General features: G+C 49.1%; 1 protein-coding gene across 1 annotated transcript; it reads right to left on the minus strand.

Annotated features, from left to right (window-relative positions):
* Positions 1–8,707: 8,707 nt before the first annotated feature.
* Positions 8,708–17,816, minus strand: LOC136609921 (protein kinase C delta type-like). Its single transcript, XM_066589206.1, has 8 exons — positions 17,765–17,816; positions 16,631–16,899; positions 12,214–12,305; positions 12,040–12,102; positions 11,019–11,157; positions 10,713–10,856; positions 10,305–10,430; positions 8,708–8,818 (listed from the first exon to the last, which is right to left on the minus strand). Exons 1-8 carry the CDS (start codon positions 17,814–17,816, stop codon positions 8,708–8,710), a joined length of 996 nt encoding a protein of 331 aa, XP_066445303.1.
* Between the last annotated feature and the right edge of the window lie 765 nt (positions 17,817–18,581).

An 18,581-nucleotide genomic window follows, 5' to 3' on the forward strand; every position in this document is an offset into this window, starting at 1 on the left:
TAAACATATAAATGCATCTGCTAGTCTGAATAAGCCCTCAGGCTCCCTCACATGGGCGTATTTGCATGCACAAAATTTACTCACAATACGCAGGGAATAGCGCCCCTAGAGGTCTATAGGTTTGTACAAAGTTCCCAATTTTGCACGTGCTTTTCGCATGTGAGCAAAAAATAGAACATCCCTATTTTCCTGCGCACGAAAGGTCTCCATAGAAGTCTGTGGGGGTTGCAGGTGCACAAATGTCTGTACAATACGCAATAGTAAGTACAATACGCTGCGCAATTCAGGGAAAATAGGAACACATCTAGAACCCAAGCCATTTAAATTGGGGCGTATTCGCCTGTTGAGTGCAAATGAGCATGCTCTGCGAGCACAAAAAGTGCAGTAAAATGTGTTGATACGTTCACAAAAAGAGGATTTTTTACTCACCGTAAAATCTCTTTCTCGTCATTGGGGGACACAGCAAAGACCGTGGGATATAGCTTCTGCCACTAGGAGGCGACACTAAGCACAAAAAAGTTAGCTCCGCCCTCTGGCTATATCCCTCCTGCCGACAGCAGGCTAATTAGTTTGTCATGCCAGCAGTTGGAGTAGCCATGCAGGAACAGACAGACAACAATAGTTAGTCATATGACACGTTAACAAAAAATTTCACTGCAATGAAAAACACGCAGCACCATGTGCGACTTACAGAATCCGGAGTCCGACCAGGACCACCAACCGTGTCATAGAAAGAAAGAGGGGTGGGTGCTGTGTCCCCCAATGACGAGACGAGAAAGAGATTTTACGGTGAGTAAAAAATCCTCTTTTCTCGCTCGTGTCATTGGGGTACACAGCAAAGACCGTGGGACGTCCCACAGCCGTCCCCGAGGGTGGGTACAAATAAATCATAAGCGCATGCGGTCAGTTTACAGCCATCTGTAAAACCTTTCGACCCAGCGAAGCGTCGGCTGACGCGAACGTATGTATTTGATAAAATTTAGAAAAGGTGTGCAGGGATGCCCAGGAAGCCGCCCTACACACTTGTAACACTGAGGCCCCGTGATTGACCGCCCATGAAGCCCCCACCGTTCTAGTGGAATGTGCCTTAACCTGGAACGGCGGTGTCTCACCCTTAGCCCGGTAGGCCTCCACCACTGCCGAACGGATCCAGCGAGCAATTGTCACCTTTGATGCCGCAAGGCCACGTCTCGGACCCTCCGGTATCACAAATAGGGAATCCGAGCGCCGGAAAGACGCGGTCTGGTCCAAATATGTCCTCAGGACACGGACTAGGTCTAAGGTGTGCAGAGCCCGTTCCCTAGGGTAAACCGCCCTTGGACAAAATGATGGAAGTACAATGTCCTCATTAAAGGGGTTGTCCCGCGCCGAAACGGGTTTTTTTTTTTTTAACCCCCCCCCCCCCCCCGTTTGGCGCGAGACAACCCCGATGCAGGGGTTAAAAAAACAAACCGGAGAGTGCTTACCTGAATCCCGGCGGTCCGGCGTCTTCATACTCACCTGCTGAAGATGGCCGCCGGGGTCTGCTCCCTCCGTGGACCGCAGCTCTTCTGTGCGGTCCATTGCCGATTCCAGCCTCCTGATTGGCTGGAATCGGCACGTGACGGGGCGGAGCTACACGGAGCCGGCATTCTGCACGAGCGGCTCCATTGAATACAGCAGAAGACCCGGACTGCGCAAGCGCGGCTAATTTGGCCATCGGAGGCCGAAAATTAGTCGGCACCATGGAGACGAGGACGCCAGCAACGGAGCAGGTAAGTATAAAACTTTTGATAACTTCTGTTTGGCTCATAATTAATGCACAATGTACATTACAAAGTGCATTAATATGGCCATACAGAAGTGTATAGACCCACTTGCTGCCGCGGGACAACCCCTTTAATGTGGAAGGTAATAATAATAATAATAATAATAATAATAATCTTTATTTAAGGTAGACACCACCTTTGGGAGAAAAGACCGCACCGGTTGCAACACCACCTTATCCTGGTGAAAAAAACGTAAAGGGTGGTTTTGCCGACAGCACCGCAATCTCCGAAACCCTACGAAGGGAGGTAACCGCCACCAGGAAAGCGATCTTCCAGGACAGCAAGCGCCACAGTACTTCCGCTAATGGTTCAAACGGATGGGTCTGCAAGGCGTCCAGAACCAGGTTAAGGTCCCAAGGTGGCACCGGAGACCGGAAAGGGGGTGCCGTATGAGCAACTCCCTGTAAGAAGGTGCGCACTGCCGACCTTGAAGCCAAAGGTCGCTGAAACAAAACTGACAAAGCCGAAACCTGTCCCTTAAGGGAGCTGAGGCTCAGGCCCAAGTCCAACCCGTCTTGGAGAAATGACAGGAGACGGGCCAACGAAAAAAGCATCGGGTGTGTCCCTTTCTGTTCGCACCAGCGAAAGAATGTTCTCTACACCCGGTGACATACTTTCAATGACGACGGCTTCCTAGCCCTAATCATTGTCTAGATAACCGGGTCTGAGAAGCCTGTGGTCTCAACTGCCACGCTGTCAAATGCAGTGCAGCCAAACTTTGGTGGTAGAGGGGACCCTGAGAGAGTAGATCCTTTCGTAGGGGTAATCGCCAGGGCGCGTCTGCTACCATGTCCATGAGCTCAGCATTCCACGTTCTTTGCGGCCAATCTGGGCTATGAGAATCATTGGTAGCCCTTCCTTCCTGATCCTCCTGAGCATCCGAGGAAAGAGAGGAATTGGTGCATCCCCAGCCCGTCATGCTGGCGACTGTAGCCAGCACCTGCCACTGCAGGGGCAGGAACGACCTGCCCTGCTGGATGCGTGGCGAGTCCAACCACCACTGGAGTGACAGCTGAATTCCTGGTGGAAACCTTATCTTCCTCTAGAGGGATCGCGCTAACCTGTCCCACCTTGAGAGTATCGCCCACTGCAAGGGGCGGGAGTGGAACAGGGCAAAAGGAATTGCCTCGAAAGACGATACCATCAGTCCCAGAACCTTCATCGCATGGCGGATCACCACTGGTCGCCGCGATAGAAGGTACCGCACCTGCCTCTGAAGCAGCTGACGTTTTGCTTCCGGGAGGGTCACTCGACCCCGTGCCGCGAACCGGAGGAAGCGCTGGTGCGCCTGACAAATGGGGATATGTAAATATGCATCTTGGATGTCTATCGAGGACAGGAACTCCCCTGCCTCCAAGGATGCGATGACCGCTCGTAGCGACTCCATGCGAAGATGACGGACCGCTACGAACTTGTTCAGCTTTCTTTAGGTCCAGAACCGGACGGACAGAGCAGTCCTTTTTTGGGGTTCTGGACCGAAAGAAACGGTAGTGCGGTTGTGAGTGGAACTCCATCGCATAGCCCCTGGACATGACCTCCTGTACCCAGGTGTCTGTGACCTGAGACGACCAGACCTGGCTGAATTGGAGAAGCCATCCCCCCACCTTGTCCGAAACAGGTGGGGGCAGTCCCTCATGCGGGGGGCTTGCCTTTGGTACCCTTTGTGGGCAGGGGCCCCCGCCAAGAGGAGCTTGGTTTAAAGGAAGGAACCTTCCTTTGTTCCCGCTCCTGTGGACCCTCTCTCTCCACCCTATGAGGACTCGTCCGGCGATAGGAACGAAAACGTCTGTGCTGCGGAGGTGACCGCTTTGGACGGTTCTGTGGCAAAAGTGATCTCTTTCCACCCGTAGCCTCTGAGATGAGCTCGTCTAGCTTGGCACCGAAAAGACGAGATCCTACAAAGGGCATACTGATTAACGACCCCTTGGAGGAAGCATCTGCATCCCACGATTTTAACCATAGGGTCCGGCGAGTCGCCACCGATGCCGCGGAGGCTCGGGCCGCCAGCCTGGCTGTATCCATACAGGCCTCACAGAGAAACATGCCTGCTTGTTCAATCTTGTGCGTAATGCCCACCAGATCCTCGGTCGCCGCCCCTTCGAGGATTCCTTCCCGTAACCGCTTTGCCCAGTCAGTAACAGCCTTACTGACCCAGGACGAGGCAAACACAGGCCTAAAAGCTGACCCTGCCGCCTCAAAAATGGTCTTTGCCAAGGCCTCGACTCCTCGATCCTTGGGATCCCTGAGGGAGGAGGACTCTGCCGTGGGTAGCACGGTATGCTTAGCCAGGCGCGAAATGTGTGGATCCACTAGCAGTGGGACCGACCACTTCTCCACTAAGTCCTGCGGGAAGGGGTATTTCCCGTCCAAGTAACCCATCTTGGAAAGATGCTTATTCGGTGCCTTCCATTCCTTAGATAGGACCTTGTCAAAGTCCTCATGAGGAGGAAAGGTTTTTCGGAGAGCGTCTAGGCTGCCTGAAAGAAAACGATATCCCAGATGCCTGTGGTTCCTGTTCAGTGAGCTGAAAAGTGTCACACACCGCAACCACTAAGCTCTCCACTATTGCAGAAAATTTTGGGACCTGATCCTCCTCCACGACAGAGTCTGAGGAGGATTCAGACCATTCCTCGTCCGAACCATCCTCTTCTGCCAACAAGCGCCGCGACCTAGTACCAGAAGAGCGCAAAAGCGACAAGGAGGATGGTGACCGTGAGGGCCGCCGGGAGTCCGAAGGCCTGACCAGTTTTCGTCTACGGCCGCGCCTCACGTGAACCGGAGGTGTCCTGCGCTAATTTTTCCAAAATTGCGCCAGATGCCCGAGAGAGGTCAGACACCCCCAGTGACAAGGAGCGGGCCCACTCCGGCTCGGCCATAGCTGGGGGCTGAACGGGGGGATGGGTGCCCTGCACAGCCGCCTGTTTCGCAGGGGAACAATCTATACAAAAGGGCTCAGCCTGTCCGCATGCGAACTTTAGGTTACAGCGTGAGCAAGCAAAGTGCGTTACTCTTGCTGTCCCTGGTCCAGCCTCAAGGGCTCTGGGGTCGGACATGGTGCTGGGATTTCACCGGGCAAAGAAAACTGCGAGCTATCCTCTGCTATGCCAACCGCCAGCAGGAGGGATACGCAGCGAAAGAGGGGGGCTAGCCGCCAGGCAGAGCTTACCCAGGTCCTTGCCGAGGTCCGAAGAGGTCCGGGGAGCCGCTGGGTTGGGAGACTGCAGGTGCTGAATGGCTTTCTTTCCTGGAGCTTGAGCTGTACAGCGTATAAGCTGAGCAGAAAAGGGCAGCAAGGAGTGGAGCAGCAGGGCGGTTTTTAAGTCCTGGCGCGCTGTCCCCAATAGGCTGCTTCTCTGATGTCATCCCCCTTCACCTGTGCTGAGGGAGGAAGGGGGAGGGGGCAGGGTGGTGTGCATTGCCGATGAGGTCACGCCCCCTGCATGGAGTCAATGTGGGCAGGGGGGCGTGGCCACATCATCCACGGAGGTATTGCCGTGAAGCCACGCCTGCGCCACACGGGGGTGTGGCCACACGGCGAGGCCATGCCCCCTCCTATTTCGGCAGTGCAGCCCCCTCCATTGAGCCCCCACATCACAGGAACTCCTGCTGGGAGCCCCTGCAGGGAGCCGGAAGACCAGGGCATACTGAAAGTTGTTGCTGCCGCCGCCTGAGGTGCCATGCCCGCGAGGCCACGCCCCCCGCCGGCTTGTGCCTGGAACCAGCGCCCTGAATATCAGGTGAGCCCATACCTCCATGGTGAACTCACCTGCCCTCCCCCACCCCGCCTGAGAGCTCAAGGGGAGCAGAATGCAGGAATGCCCCAGCGAATAATGCCCTCCGCTGCCGCAGCCATACATAGCGTATACTACTCCCGACGAAAAGGAGCCTGTCCGCCTGCGCCTATCCCCGCGCCTCGCTGCAGCCCACAAGGTACGCGTGCAAAAAGCGACATATTGGGAGAGCCAGGAAGGGAGAGGGGAGGGAGGAGGGGGTCGCAAGCGCATACTCACATCCTGCGTCCCTGCTGGAAGAAAAAGCGGCTCCCCAGTTCCAGTAGCCTACCCCTATAACATCGCCTGCCCATGGGAAGGGGATGCGGACCTCTGCACCAAACATGGGGGGGCTCTCGCTGGCGGGCCACATGCAGATATATATGATCCGGATGTGCCACCTTTTTTTCTGAGGCGGGCCGGGCAAGAAGCAACCTGGACAAACCCAAGGTTGTTCACCCTACTCTCTGTTCGGGTTTGATGGGGAGCGTCCTGCCTCTCCGTTTAACCCTGGCCCTTAAAACTAGCCCTAACGGGCACGACCGTCCTCCTACGAGACACTAAGCTAAAAACTAATTAGCCTGCTGTCGGCAGGAGGGATATAGCCAGAGGGCGGAGCTAACTTTTTTGTGCTTAGTGTCGCCTCCTAGCGGCAGAAGCTATATCCCACGGTCCTTGCTGTGTACCCCAATGACACGAGCGAGAAAAAGACTAATTCATAAAACACATGAGTTATGCTGAGGCGTGCCTGTGTGAAGGAGCCTTTATTGTTTCCTTGCTAAATGTAAGGAGCTGCAGAATGCAGCAGCCCGTATTCAGACACTGCCCTCAGTAATGTAGTAGCAGCTCCTTGTTATTATTACTTAGGGTCTATTACACTGAAAGATAATCACTCAAAATCGACAGTTTGAGTGACAGTTTTGAGCAATCATATTTGCATCACTCTAAGTAGCTACTTAGAGGTATACAAAGCAGAGCAACGTCCCGCCGTGACCCTACAAGAATAATACAGCTGTTTTGTATATGCAAACAGCTGCATTGCTCTTCGCGCTTTAAGCTGGTGTCCCGCTCAGAACTGCCAGCGGGCTACCAGCTGAGAGAATCTTATCTGCGCCGCTGATAAGAGTTCATCGCTCATTTCTAGAAAACTAGAAATGAGCGATGAACGAACAGCGCACGATGGGCAGGCTTTTAGACGCAACGGTTATCGCTCAAAAGATGGATTTTGAGCAAATTTTGAGCGATAAAGGTTGTGTCTAAATGGGCCATTAGACTTCAACCCCCTCCCCCACCAAGACATACAGTTATATTGTGGTGAGATGCCCACACCATTGGCACTGGGAGCAGGCTATAATAGATGACTGGATTCCCGCTGCCATAGCGGGCATTAGAGTTATCTCCAGTCCTAGCTGTTTAACCCTGAGGCTTCCACAAATCAAACCCGCCCATGGACATTGAGTCTAAATCTATCACCTAATGTATGAAATAGAACACAACAAGATGTATATTTATCAATATTCATTTATTATTATTGGCACAATAAACAATAAGTCAAGGGCGACGCGTCACCATTGGCCAAGCAAATTGTTACAGTCACAGGCGCCATGTAGTCATAGACTAGATGTACATTATGGAAAAATACATTCCATCAACCAGTCCACATATAATAACAGTCCATATAAAGCACATATTCAGTGTAAATATAGATATATCCACAAAGTATATCAGCATTCCTCCATATAGTCCCGCACCCCACCATGTAGCCCGTCACACCAGCAGGCAGTAAGTGCTTCAGCCAGATGCTCCTCATGTTGAACCATCTTCTTTACTGTCTTCTCCTCGGGTCTTCTCCTCCAGGAATCTTCAAGCCCAGTCAAGTGTCTTCTGAGGAATGGGGTCTTCTTCCATGCAGGGGTCCAGGGTGACTGCTGGCCATCGGGACTTCTGGTCTTCTCTGGATGGTCTTCTAGAGGGCGCACAGCTTGCTCTGATGACATTGTGGAGCTGGTATCTGTGAGAGAAAAAAAATACGGCCTCCTCCTTACCCCTTAATAGCCGGCCATCTCACACCTTCTTCCTTATCGCCCATGACAGCACTGTCATAAGGATGAGGAAATGTAATTACCGGTAAATGTACAATACTCATAGGCATGTGATTAGATGGTAAGGTGAAAAATATCCGGCCTCCTCTTCACCCCTTCATAGCCGGCCATCACACACCTGGATATTTCCCATCTGCCCAAGACAGCACTAGAAACTACTGCTATCCTGAGCATGGGGAAAGTCATTTACCGGTAAGATGGAAGTGTTACACATGCCTATGACGTGTAGCATGGATGTTATAGTACTTACTTACCACCAGCTGCTGGGTGGATCTGCTGGCTTCTCCTCCGATCTTCTCCAGGAATCTTCAGCCAGAGTCAGGTGTCTTCAGAGTAATGGGGTCTTTTCCATATAGGGGTCCGTGATAAATGCTGGCCATCAGATCTTCCGGTCCTCTGTGATTGGTCCTCAGGAGGCTCAGATACATGGCTCAGCTTGCTCTGATTACATTGTGGAGCTGGGGTCTGTGAAAAAAAAAAATCCGGCCTCCTCCTTACCCCTTAATAGCCGGCCATCTCACACCTTTTTCCTTATCACCCATGACAGCAATGTCATAAGGATGAGGAAATGGAATTACCGGTAAATGTAGAATTGTCATAGACGTGATTAGATGTTAAGGTGAAAAAAACCCGGCCTCCTCTTTACTCCTTCATAGCCGGCCATCACACACCTGTGTATCTTCCCTCTGCCCAAGACAGCACTAGAAGCTACTGCTATCCTGAGCATGGGGAAAGTCATTTACCGGTAAGATGGAAGTGTTACACATGCCTATGACATGTAGCGCTGGTGTTATAGCACTTACTTACCGCCAGCTGCTAGGTGGATCTGCTGGCTTCTCGATGCAGGGGTCCAGGGTGACTGCTGGCCATCGGGTCTTCTGGTTTTCTCCATACAGTGGTCCAGGGTTACTGCTGTCCATCGGGTCTTCTGGTCTTCTCCAGATGGTCATGTAGAGGCTGAGGTACACGGCTCGCTCGGATGATGTTATTCAGCAGGTGTCTAGCTGATGGTTTACCAGTTGACGAATTAAAACCTTGGGAACCTAGTCTGAGTATCTGATGGTAAAGATACACTGGCCTCTGCTGCTTCAATCTCATCCAGCTTGGCTGCTTGGAATTCGGGATGAGCGTTAGGTGGCTACAAAAGAAAGAAGCAAAAGAATGATATAACATAATGTAAGGAAGACACTATTCATCTTATAACATGATCACCCTCCCATCTCCAGAGCACAGCCACATTATACAAAATAAGTAAATGAACCCTGATGAAACCCAAGCTTCTGTTTTATTCTGCACTGAGAATGCAAGCATGATAGAAGAATACATTCCATAAATGGTCTAATCTCATTAAGGCTGGAAGAACAAACACCAGAAGCTTTCGCAGGCTCCATATAAACTGGGCCAAGTTCTGTTTTGAGGAATTCTTTTGAGTGGAGCCTATACTAAGAGGAGAGATTTTTTTTAGGTTTTATTAAAATATACTGAAAAGGTCTGAACTACTCACTTACAATTTTGCAAAAATGTAAAATCAGGGCCTACAGTTACATAGAAACACAACATTAAAGGGGTTGTCCCGCGCCGAAACGGGTTTTTTTTTTTTTTCAACCCCCCCCCCGTTCGGCGCGAGACAACCCCGATGCAGGGGTTAAAAAAGAACATCGGACAGCGCTTACCTGAATCCCCGCGCTCCGGTGACTTCTTACTTACCTGCTGAAGATGGCCGCCGGCATCTTCTCCCTCGGTGGACCGCAGGGCTTCTGTGCGGTCCATTGCCGATTCCAGCCTCCTGATTGGCTGGAATCGGCACGTGACGGGGCGGAGCTACACGGAGCTACACGGAGCCCCATTGAGAAGAGGAGAAGACCCGGACTGCGCAAGCGCATCTAATTTGGCCATTAGACGGCGAAAATTAGACGGCAACCATGGAGACGAGGACGCCAGCAACGGAGCAGGTAAGTGAAAAACTTTTTATAACTTCTGTATGGCTCATAATTAATGCACAATGTACATTACAAAGTGCATTAATATGGCCATACAGAAGTGTATAGACCCACTTGCTGCCGCGGGACAACCCCTTTAAGGCCGTTTTTATTCGGCCGAGAAAATCTTTTGAACGGGGTCATACACATGAGCGATTTTTTTTTTCCTGCACCGCATTGTGGTGTAGGGAAAAATCTTGACATGCTCTAACTTTGGGTGTTCCCTTCGTAACACCTTGCATAGCCCATTGTTTTCAACGGGTCCGTCACAGCATCACACGATGTGCGAGGTGCATGCGAACGTTACCCATTGAAAACAATGGGAAACATTCAGCGATCCTTTTAGCTGCGGCGGAGGATCGCTACTTCCCTGTGGTTCAAGGTGGTTCTAACACAAAACGCCTTCCATCCACAGGGAAATCGCATGTTGACAAGTGCGATATTGGATTGAGTTTCAGGGTCCGATATCGCACTCGCCTGTGTGAAATTAGCCTCAGTGGATCGAGGGTAGATATAGAATGAAAGAATAATGTCCACCAATACAGCCTCCTACTCCTAACATTACTCATGATGTATAACAGAAGTAGAAGATTGAAAGAGTGGAGTTTATTCAGGATATGGTGACATTTTTGTAGGGTCACTTACCTCAGGGATGTATGGTGGAGCCATCTTCAGTGTTTCCACAGAGTCCCAGTCAATACTCTGGAAGAAGCGATGTCCTCTGATGTCCCCGTGTAGTCCTAGGCGCCGGGCAGGATCCTTCTGGAGGAGCTGAAAATGAGAAATGGATCTAGTATTTAGTAACTGAAGCCTGGGATCTGGGCACAGTATGGGCAAAAGGGATTACTATTACCGGGCTACTGCTCTCCATATTGTGTCATCTGACGTAATGTGTGATGAATGGCCTCTACTGCTCTCATTTTAGGAGGTCAGTGATTGGGATAAAATGTGTTTGTGTAGAGCTATCATCAGTCCATCTATTACTACAGTGATGGCTAATATTACCTGTGTATAAGCCCTAGTACTAGAGCCTTATAACAGAAACATACTCACCTTTTCAATGATGTCTCTAGCGCTGTATGAAATCCCACGGAGGAGTGTTGGATCGTAGGTACCCACGCCGGTCAGCATGTCCTTTAAGGTGATTCCAAACGAATACCAGTCAACAGCGGTATTGAACTTCTTCCCGGCTTCCATCTGCAATAAAGAGAAGTATTAGAGCGACATCTTGTATATCACCATACTGATACATCGCTCTCCATATCATATAGTAGTCTGCCACTATATTACACCCTCTCCCACAGTCCTCCATGTAAATTATTAGTACAATTTTAAAAAGTAGTAAAGTTCTCTTCTTACCTCCGGGGCGATATAACCTGCTGTACCGGCTCTACTTGTGGATGTTCGGCCTCCGTGTATGTTGACAAGGGCAAGACCGAAATCCGTGACCTTGATATGGCCGGTATCAGCTATCAAGATATTCTCAGGTTTGAGGTCTCTGTAAGATAAAAAATGTGGATATAAAGTCAGTGCTCATCTTATAACAATATGTGGTAAACAGTGATTTACAGTGGAATTAAAGGGGTTGTCTCACACCGAAACGTTGTTTTTTTTTCCATAGGCGCAGGACAACCCCAAAGGATGTGTTAAAAAAAATTTTTTATTACTTACCCGAATCCCCGCTCTGCGACGTCTTCCTTCTTCCTTCTTCTTCCTTCACCAAGATGGCCGCCAGGATCTTCACCCACGATGCACAGCGGGTCTTCTCCCATGGTGCACCGTGGGCTCTGTGCGGTCCATTGCCGATTCCAGCCTCCTGATTGGCTGGAATCGGCACACGTGATGGGACGGAGCTACGAGGACCAGCTCTCCGGCACGAGCGGACCCATTCACCAGGAAGAAGACCGCACAGCGCAAGCACGTCTAAAAAAGCAAGAAGACATCAGAATTAGACGGATCCATGGCGACGGGGACGCCAGCAACGGAGCAGGTAAGTGAATAACTTCTGTATGGCTCATATTTAATGCATGATGTACATTACAAAGTGCATTAATATGGCCATACAGAAGTGTATAACCCCACTTGCTGCCGCGAGACAACCCCTTTAAGAGGTTGTCTCATGAAGTGAATCCCTATTGAATGGCAGCTAATCCCCACCACAGGCCCATCTTCTCTAACCACTGGTTATCACCATGAGAAGACAAGTCTAGCCTGATGTTTTGGACTTTTGAGGGAAAATCTGGCTTTGGATGACGACCATTTAATGCCGGGCAGGTTGGGTCCTTCTCAGACAGACACCATATGCCTTAACAGGGTGTTTGGCTAAAGTTTGTATTCCTGAGACACGCCTTCAAGAAGAGAGTCATTAGAAAGTCACTACCTGTGGATGACTCCTTTAAGATGAAGGAACTGGATCCCACACACGAGTTCGGCGGCATAAAATCTTGAAAAGGAAAATGAGAGTATTATATCCCAAAAATAAGACAAGGAGTCACAGAAATGTTATTCTTTATTATTCAGCATCTCATATATGTACAATGTAGTAGAGTTTCACCTGGAACTGGTGATATCAAGTCTCCCCTTCTTTTCTAGAAGGTCGAAAAGGTCTCCACAGCTTACATACTCCAAGCCAAATAGGATATTCATCTGTAACATAGGACCGATATGGTCACATCACCAAATCACCCCGCCCACATTTACAGGTAACATAGTACTTTAGGCTGAAAAAAGACTTGTGTCCATCTAGTTCAGCCTATTACCCCCAATGTCATCTAGAGGAAGGCAAAAAAAAACCCAGTGAGGTAGAAACGAATTTTCCTCAGTTTAGGAAGAAATGTCCTTTCTTATTCCAAGTCTGGCAATGAGAATAATCCCTGGATCACCGACCCTTCTGGAGTAATCAATGACTATAACATCGACTATAAACTGAAATATACGTAGTTACACTCAAGAAAGGCACCCAGGTCCCTCTTGTACTCTTTTAGTGAGTTCACCATCACCACGTCCTCAGGCAGAGAGTTCCATAGTCTCACTGCTCTTACAGTAAAGAACCCCCTTCTATGTCGGTGTAGAAGCCTTCTTTCCTTTAGGGCTCCTGCACACTTGTGTTTTTTAACAATGCGATATCGCTGGGGTTTTTTATGCGAATGTCAATTGGACTTTCTAATATTAAAAACGCATCGCACAAAAATCGCAAAGCACAAACTTGCGATGCGTTTTCAACATTAGAAAGTCTCATTGACATTCGCATAAAAAAGCAGCGATATAGCAGAGTTAAAAAAATGCAAGTCTGTGGGAGCCCCTAGACATAGAGGGGGCCCCCTTGTTACAATCACAGTCCTGGGTATAAATAGATGATGGGAGAGATTCTCGTATTGACCCCTGATATATTTATACATAGATTTATTACACAGTATAGACAGGTACAGTTATTAAACGAGCTACTTAGGCAAGTTTAGATAATATGTTATTACTCTCCAATCATTAGTTACCTCACTGTTGTAATCCCTGCCAGTTACTAGAATGATTGAAGGGGTCTCACCTGTGGAGCACTATGGCACCTTCTGCATGTTTCCCTGCTTAGCACCGTTCCTCTCCATGCGCTGCGCCATTATAATACTCTGCACCGCTTTTTAACCTTTTTAATTAAAAGCACCAATGTGCAGAGAAAATTCAAATTGGGCATGAGCCCGTTTTTCTGTTGATTATTGGGCATCAGTGTCGGACTTGGGTACCTAGAGCCCACACCTGATTACAGTGATATGGAAATATGAAATGCTGTGTTTTCGTGCTCATGATGGCCCGTGGCACACTGTGTAAATCATAACTATATTACACATTAAAGCCTGTAATAAACCTGCCCCAGGGTTGGGAATGGCATAAAATAGCCATCGTCCACCCTTCCACTATCCCTCTGGTCTGACACCGCTGACCAATTCCTCTCTGCTGTGATTCCCCGCTGAAACATGAAGCAATGATGTAACAGTCATCGCTCACATGACCACTAACAGCCAATCGCTGGCCTCAGCAGTCATGTGACTGATGAATGTGACGTCATTGCTTCTTGTTTCTCTGGGGCACAGAACAAAGGGAACCGGGTTGGCAGCGCCAGACCGGAGGCGCAGCGGCAGGCTCAATAATGACTTAGTTTTTTATGCCATTCCCGACTCTGGGGCAAGTTTTTTTTGGAAGGTCAGAAAACCTTTTTAAATAAGAGTTCTGTTGTTTGGACCGAGTTTTGTTCCCTAGAAGTACTGAACAACGCTTATAGGGGAGAACGTAAGCCATCAATTCTGACAACGGCATTTAAATGCCCCAATCAATGTTCAGTGACCCCGCACGGCCCCTACGATAAGATCCCAGGGCCGCCAATGCAGATTGCCTATCAAGCCATTATACTGCAGGTGCAATCAAAACATTGCAAGTTCTTGTCTCCTATGGGCACTAAAAAAACTGTAAAAGGTAGTTTAAAAAAGTCTTATTAACTATAAAAAAAAATAAAAGGTAATAAAAGTTTTTTTAAAAACCCACCTTTTGCCAAATATATAATAAAAGAATCTAAATAATAAAATAAAACATATTTGGTTTCACTGATTCCGTAAAAGTCTGATCTATCAGGGTGGACACCCACTGGCGTTTTTTTCTCTACTTCTGCACAGCTGTGACAAAAGTGCAGAATGATATCTCATTGCTTTCATTGGGATCGGCACTGCTGCCGATCACATTTAAAGCAGTGCTTTCTGACAAGCCCGCAGTATGATTATCGGAGAAGGGCTTGAAATATAAGCCCTTCCCTGAAAATCATCATTAACTGGTTAAAAAAATAAAAAAATCTTTACTCACCTCTCCGCCGCTCAGCACTTTCAGCAGGCAGGGATTTCAAAATCTCCGCCTCCAGAAAGGGCTGCGCTGATTGGCTGAGCGCTCACATTTATTTTCAATTTGCTGAATATGATCTTAGGCGTGGCTTCAGATGGACGTATCTGCACTCGCAAAATATACGTGCGTGATACGCAGAGAATTGAGCCGATTACTTACAATGGGTTCGCTCTCATTTACCAAATTTGCATGTGCATTGCGTTTTCCTTGCTGTGGATTTGTGCTGCAGATTTTAGTCCTTGCTATACGAAGGTAAGGCCTCCTGCAGACGAGCGGGACGGAATTGCGCTCGTGAGACTGTGTCGTAATCACGACCATAACCACGCTTCTTTACTGTACTTCTATGCGCTGTCGGGCCCGTTAACATCGGCGCCGGACAGTCTACTCAGTAGGCGGGAAAGCTTAAAGGGGTTGTCCCGCGCCAAAACGAGTTTGTTTTTTTTTGCATAGGCCCCCCGTTCAGCGCAGGACAAACCCAATGGTTGTGTTGAAATTAAAAAAAAAAATTTTACTTACCCGAATCCCCTCTCTGCAACTTCTTCCTTCTTTTCCTCGAAGATGGCCGCCGGGATCTTCACCCACGATGCACCGCGGGTCTTCTCCCATGGTGCACCGTGGGCTCTGTGCGGTCCATTGCCGATTCCAGCCTCCTGATTGGCTGGAATCGGCACACGTGATGGGGCGGAGCTACGTGATGACGCGTAGAAGGGGGCGGAGCCAGAACGCCGCTCGTGCCCGGACTGACCAGAAGGGAGAAGACCCTTCTGCGCAAGCATGTCTAATCGGGCAATTAGACACTGAAATTAGACGGCACCATGGAGACGGGGACGCCAGCACAGGGAAGGTGAGTATATAAGTTCTGTATGGCTCATATTTCATGCACGATGTATATTACAAAGTGCATGTATATGGCCATACAGAAGTGTTTAACTTAATTTGTCATCGCGGAACAACCCCTTTAATTAGTCCCCGGTGTTATGAGTTAACACTGCAAAACCGTGCTGTTCAGCCTATAGGGCTTCGGGTGCAAAAATGTGCAGAGAAATAGAGCATGTCACGTATTTTTTGCCTGACAGAAATGCAGGTGCCAAAACGCGCCATGTGGGGGTACCCACTGTAATCAATGGGTTTCAATGGCTGTGACTGAATTTCTGTGTGCAAAATCGCCCGTGTGCAGGGGCCCTTGAAACCTGTGAAAATCTGCACCGAAAACCGTGACAAAATCCACACCATTTGGGTGTAAACTGTTGAGCGCCATTTTGTCTCGTTAGGCTGCAATGAAAATCATGGCCAACAGGACAAAACGAAACCACTGATTTCATTGGCAGTTTTCACTACCAGGATACTCGCCCGTTAAAGGGGTTGTCCCGAGGCAGCAAGTGGGTCTATACACTTCTGTATGGCCATATTAATGCACTTTGTAATGTACATTGTGCATTAATTATGAGCCATACAGAAGTTATAAAAAGTTTTATACTTACCTGCTCCGTTGCTGGCGTCCTCGTCTCCATGGTGCCGACTAATTTTCGCCCTCCGATGGCCAAATTAGCCGCGCTTGCGCAGTCCGGGTCTTCTTCTTTTCTGAATGGGGCTCCGTGTAGCTCCGTGTAGCTCCGCCCCGTCACGTGCCGATTCCAGCCAATCAGGAGGCTGGAATCGGCAATGGACCGCACAGAAGCCCTGCGGTCCATGAAGACAGAGGATCCCGGCGGCCATCTTCAGCAGGTGAGTATGAAGACGCCGGACCGCCGGGATTCAGGTAAGCGCTGTGCGGGTGGTTTTTTTAACCCCTGCATCGGGGTTGTCTCGCGCCGAACGGGGGGGGGGGTTTAAAAAAAAAAAAAACCCGTTTCGGCGCGGGACATCTCCTTTAACTTTACGTGGGAGAAAGATAGGGCAGGACCTATTTTCACGCTTTTTTTTTTTCAAACTCGCACGAACTAGCACAAAGTTTAAATTGCCTAAAAAAAGAAAAAAAACAGGTGGCAATTTCTTCCTTTTGTCATGTGACCCTAGGACTTTCCTATATGTGCCATATAGAGCAGTGACGCCTGCAGTGTATGACATGTAATACCAGGTAGTCCCAGTCATACCTCGGTCTGGATGGCAAAGGCGGCATGTACAAGGAAGGGCGTTCCGGTTGCCAGCTGTAGAACTCTCCTCTCCGCGATGACGTACTTCTCTTTTCCTCGCACGGCCGTCTTGCGGATCATCTTCACGGCAAATGTCTGGTGGGTCAAAGTGTCTTCGGCCTTCATGACGGTTCCATAACTGCCCTGGCCGAGCACCTGCTGGAATATTAATCTCTCCTTGATGGAATCTGAGATTGTGCCGGAGCCGGTTGGTCGAACACCGCTGGATCCTAGAGGAGAAATGGAATGTATTACAATAAGGCTGCGTTTACCAGACACTGTTCACACGGAGGGGATATTGCACATTCTTATCCTAAGAAACAACTGCAGGATTTTTAACCCCTTCCCATCCAACTCCATAATGGTATGTCCCAGTCACTATGTATTTAGCATGAGCCATTGTACTATTGTAATGCAGTAATGGTGCGGGCACAAGAGCTGTACCCCCCCCCCCATCACTTGTGGGGGCTAGCTGTATTATATAGCTTACAACCTGTGCTAGCAGGTGGATTCAGAGATAACTCTGATCCCAGTCATTTAACCTCTTAGATACCTCAGTCAATGCTGACCGCAACATATAAGTGGTTAACAGATATAGGATCCCTGTCACCATATTGACCTTCCACAATGCAATTGTGGCCAGCCAACGGTTTGCCATGGCACCTAGGGGCCATAAGGGCTATCCTGGGACATAGTTTGTTCAAAAACCTCTTTAGCTTGTGACAGTGAAATCACAGAATTCATGCCCCCCTTCCACTCTCCCCCGCAGTTACTGTCTCACCGGCCCTCCAGTACCTGCTGAACTTCACTTCCTGACACTGGGTAACATATGTGACGCAGTTATTTACCATCTAAAGGAAGCCGGTGATTGGCTGCATCGGTCATGTGGCCCTTTTGTTGGGGATGTGATCGCTGGCTCCCTGCATCAGGAAGTGAAGACCGGAGAGCCGTCAATGCAGCAGCTGTGGGGGATTCTGGGATTTTACTGCCACAGGCTGAAGAAGTTTTTGAACAAATCTATGTCCCCGGGATTGGAGTTGGAATTCATAAACAAAAATCAATACTCGCCTATTCCTCCCCTGTCAGTCTTCTTACCGTATCTTCTCCTCCCCGATCTTCTCCCGGCTCCTCCAGTCTCCCGGGTCATGTCACCTCCAGCCGGCCAGATCCTCTACTTCCTGTGATGTTATGTACATTCGCGGCACTCTACTTCCTGCAGATCATTGTACACTATGTCACTAGAGATGTAGCATTCACTGCCCAGCGGGAAATGCCGAATACTAAGTCAGGATATTGCCAAGGCTGAGCATGCGCAGTGTCTCGCCACGAGGGTTCCCATACTATTGCTGCGAGACACCGCACATGCGCAGTCGCGGCAATAGCCTGGCATAGGATTTGGCATTTTCCGGCAGGCAATGTATGCTATGTCAGAAGGAAGCAGAAGGATCCGGCGGGCTGGAGGTGACGTGACCCGGTAGACTGGAGGAGCCAGGAGAAGATCGGGGAGGAGGAGATGAGGCAAGAAGGCTGACAGGGGAGGAATAGGCGAGTATTGAGGTTTTTTTTTATAATGACAGAACCCCTTTATTCATGCAGCATAAATCACACAATACATTTTTTTCTGTTGGTCAGTATGATTATGGCGATGCCAAAATTCTTATGATTTTTGGGGGGTTTTCCACTTTTCCATAATAAAAACCCTTGTTTTGGAAATAATTTTTTTTTACATTGCTGCATTCAAAGTCCTATAACACTTTAATTTTTGCATGGACGGAGCTCGGTGAGGGCTTGTTTTTAGTGTGACAAGCTGTAGTTTTTATTGCTACCATTTTGGGGTACATATGGCAGTCACCTAATACTACTGGGTCACTGGGGGGTCACCTATTACTACTGGGGCCGCAATAGGGGGTCA

This window comes from Eleutherodactylus coqui, chromosome 2 (assembly GCF_035609145.1).
Source record: "Eleutherodactylus coqui strain aEleCoq1 chromosome 2, aEleCoq1.hap1, whole genome shotgun sequence".
NCBI classification, from domain to species: Eukaryota; Metazoa; Chordata; class Amphibia; order Anura; family Eleutherodactylidae; genus Eleutherodactylus; species Eleutherodactylus coqui.

Coding starts and splice junctions, on each gene's coding strand:
- LOC136609921 (XM_066589206.1), bottom strand. CDS start 17,816: ATGACCCGGGAGACTGGAGGAGCCGGGAGAAGATCGGGGAGGAGAAGA. Junction 12,306..16,630: donor CCTTTGCCATCCAGACCGAG/GTATGACTGGGA, acceptor CCTATGTTACAG/ATGAATATCCTATTTGGCTT. Junction 10,857..11,018: donor CAGGTTATATCGCCCCGGAG/GTAAGAAGAGAA, acceptor TCTTTATTGCAG/ATGGAAGCCGGGAAGAAGTT.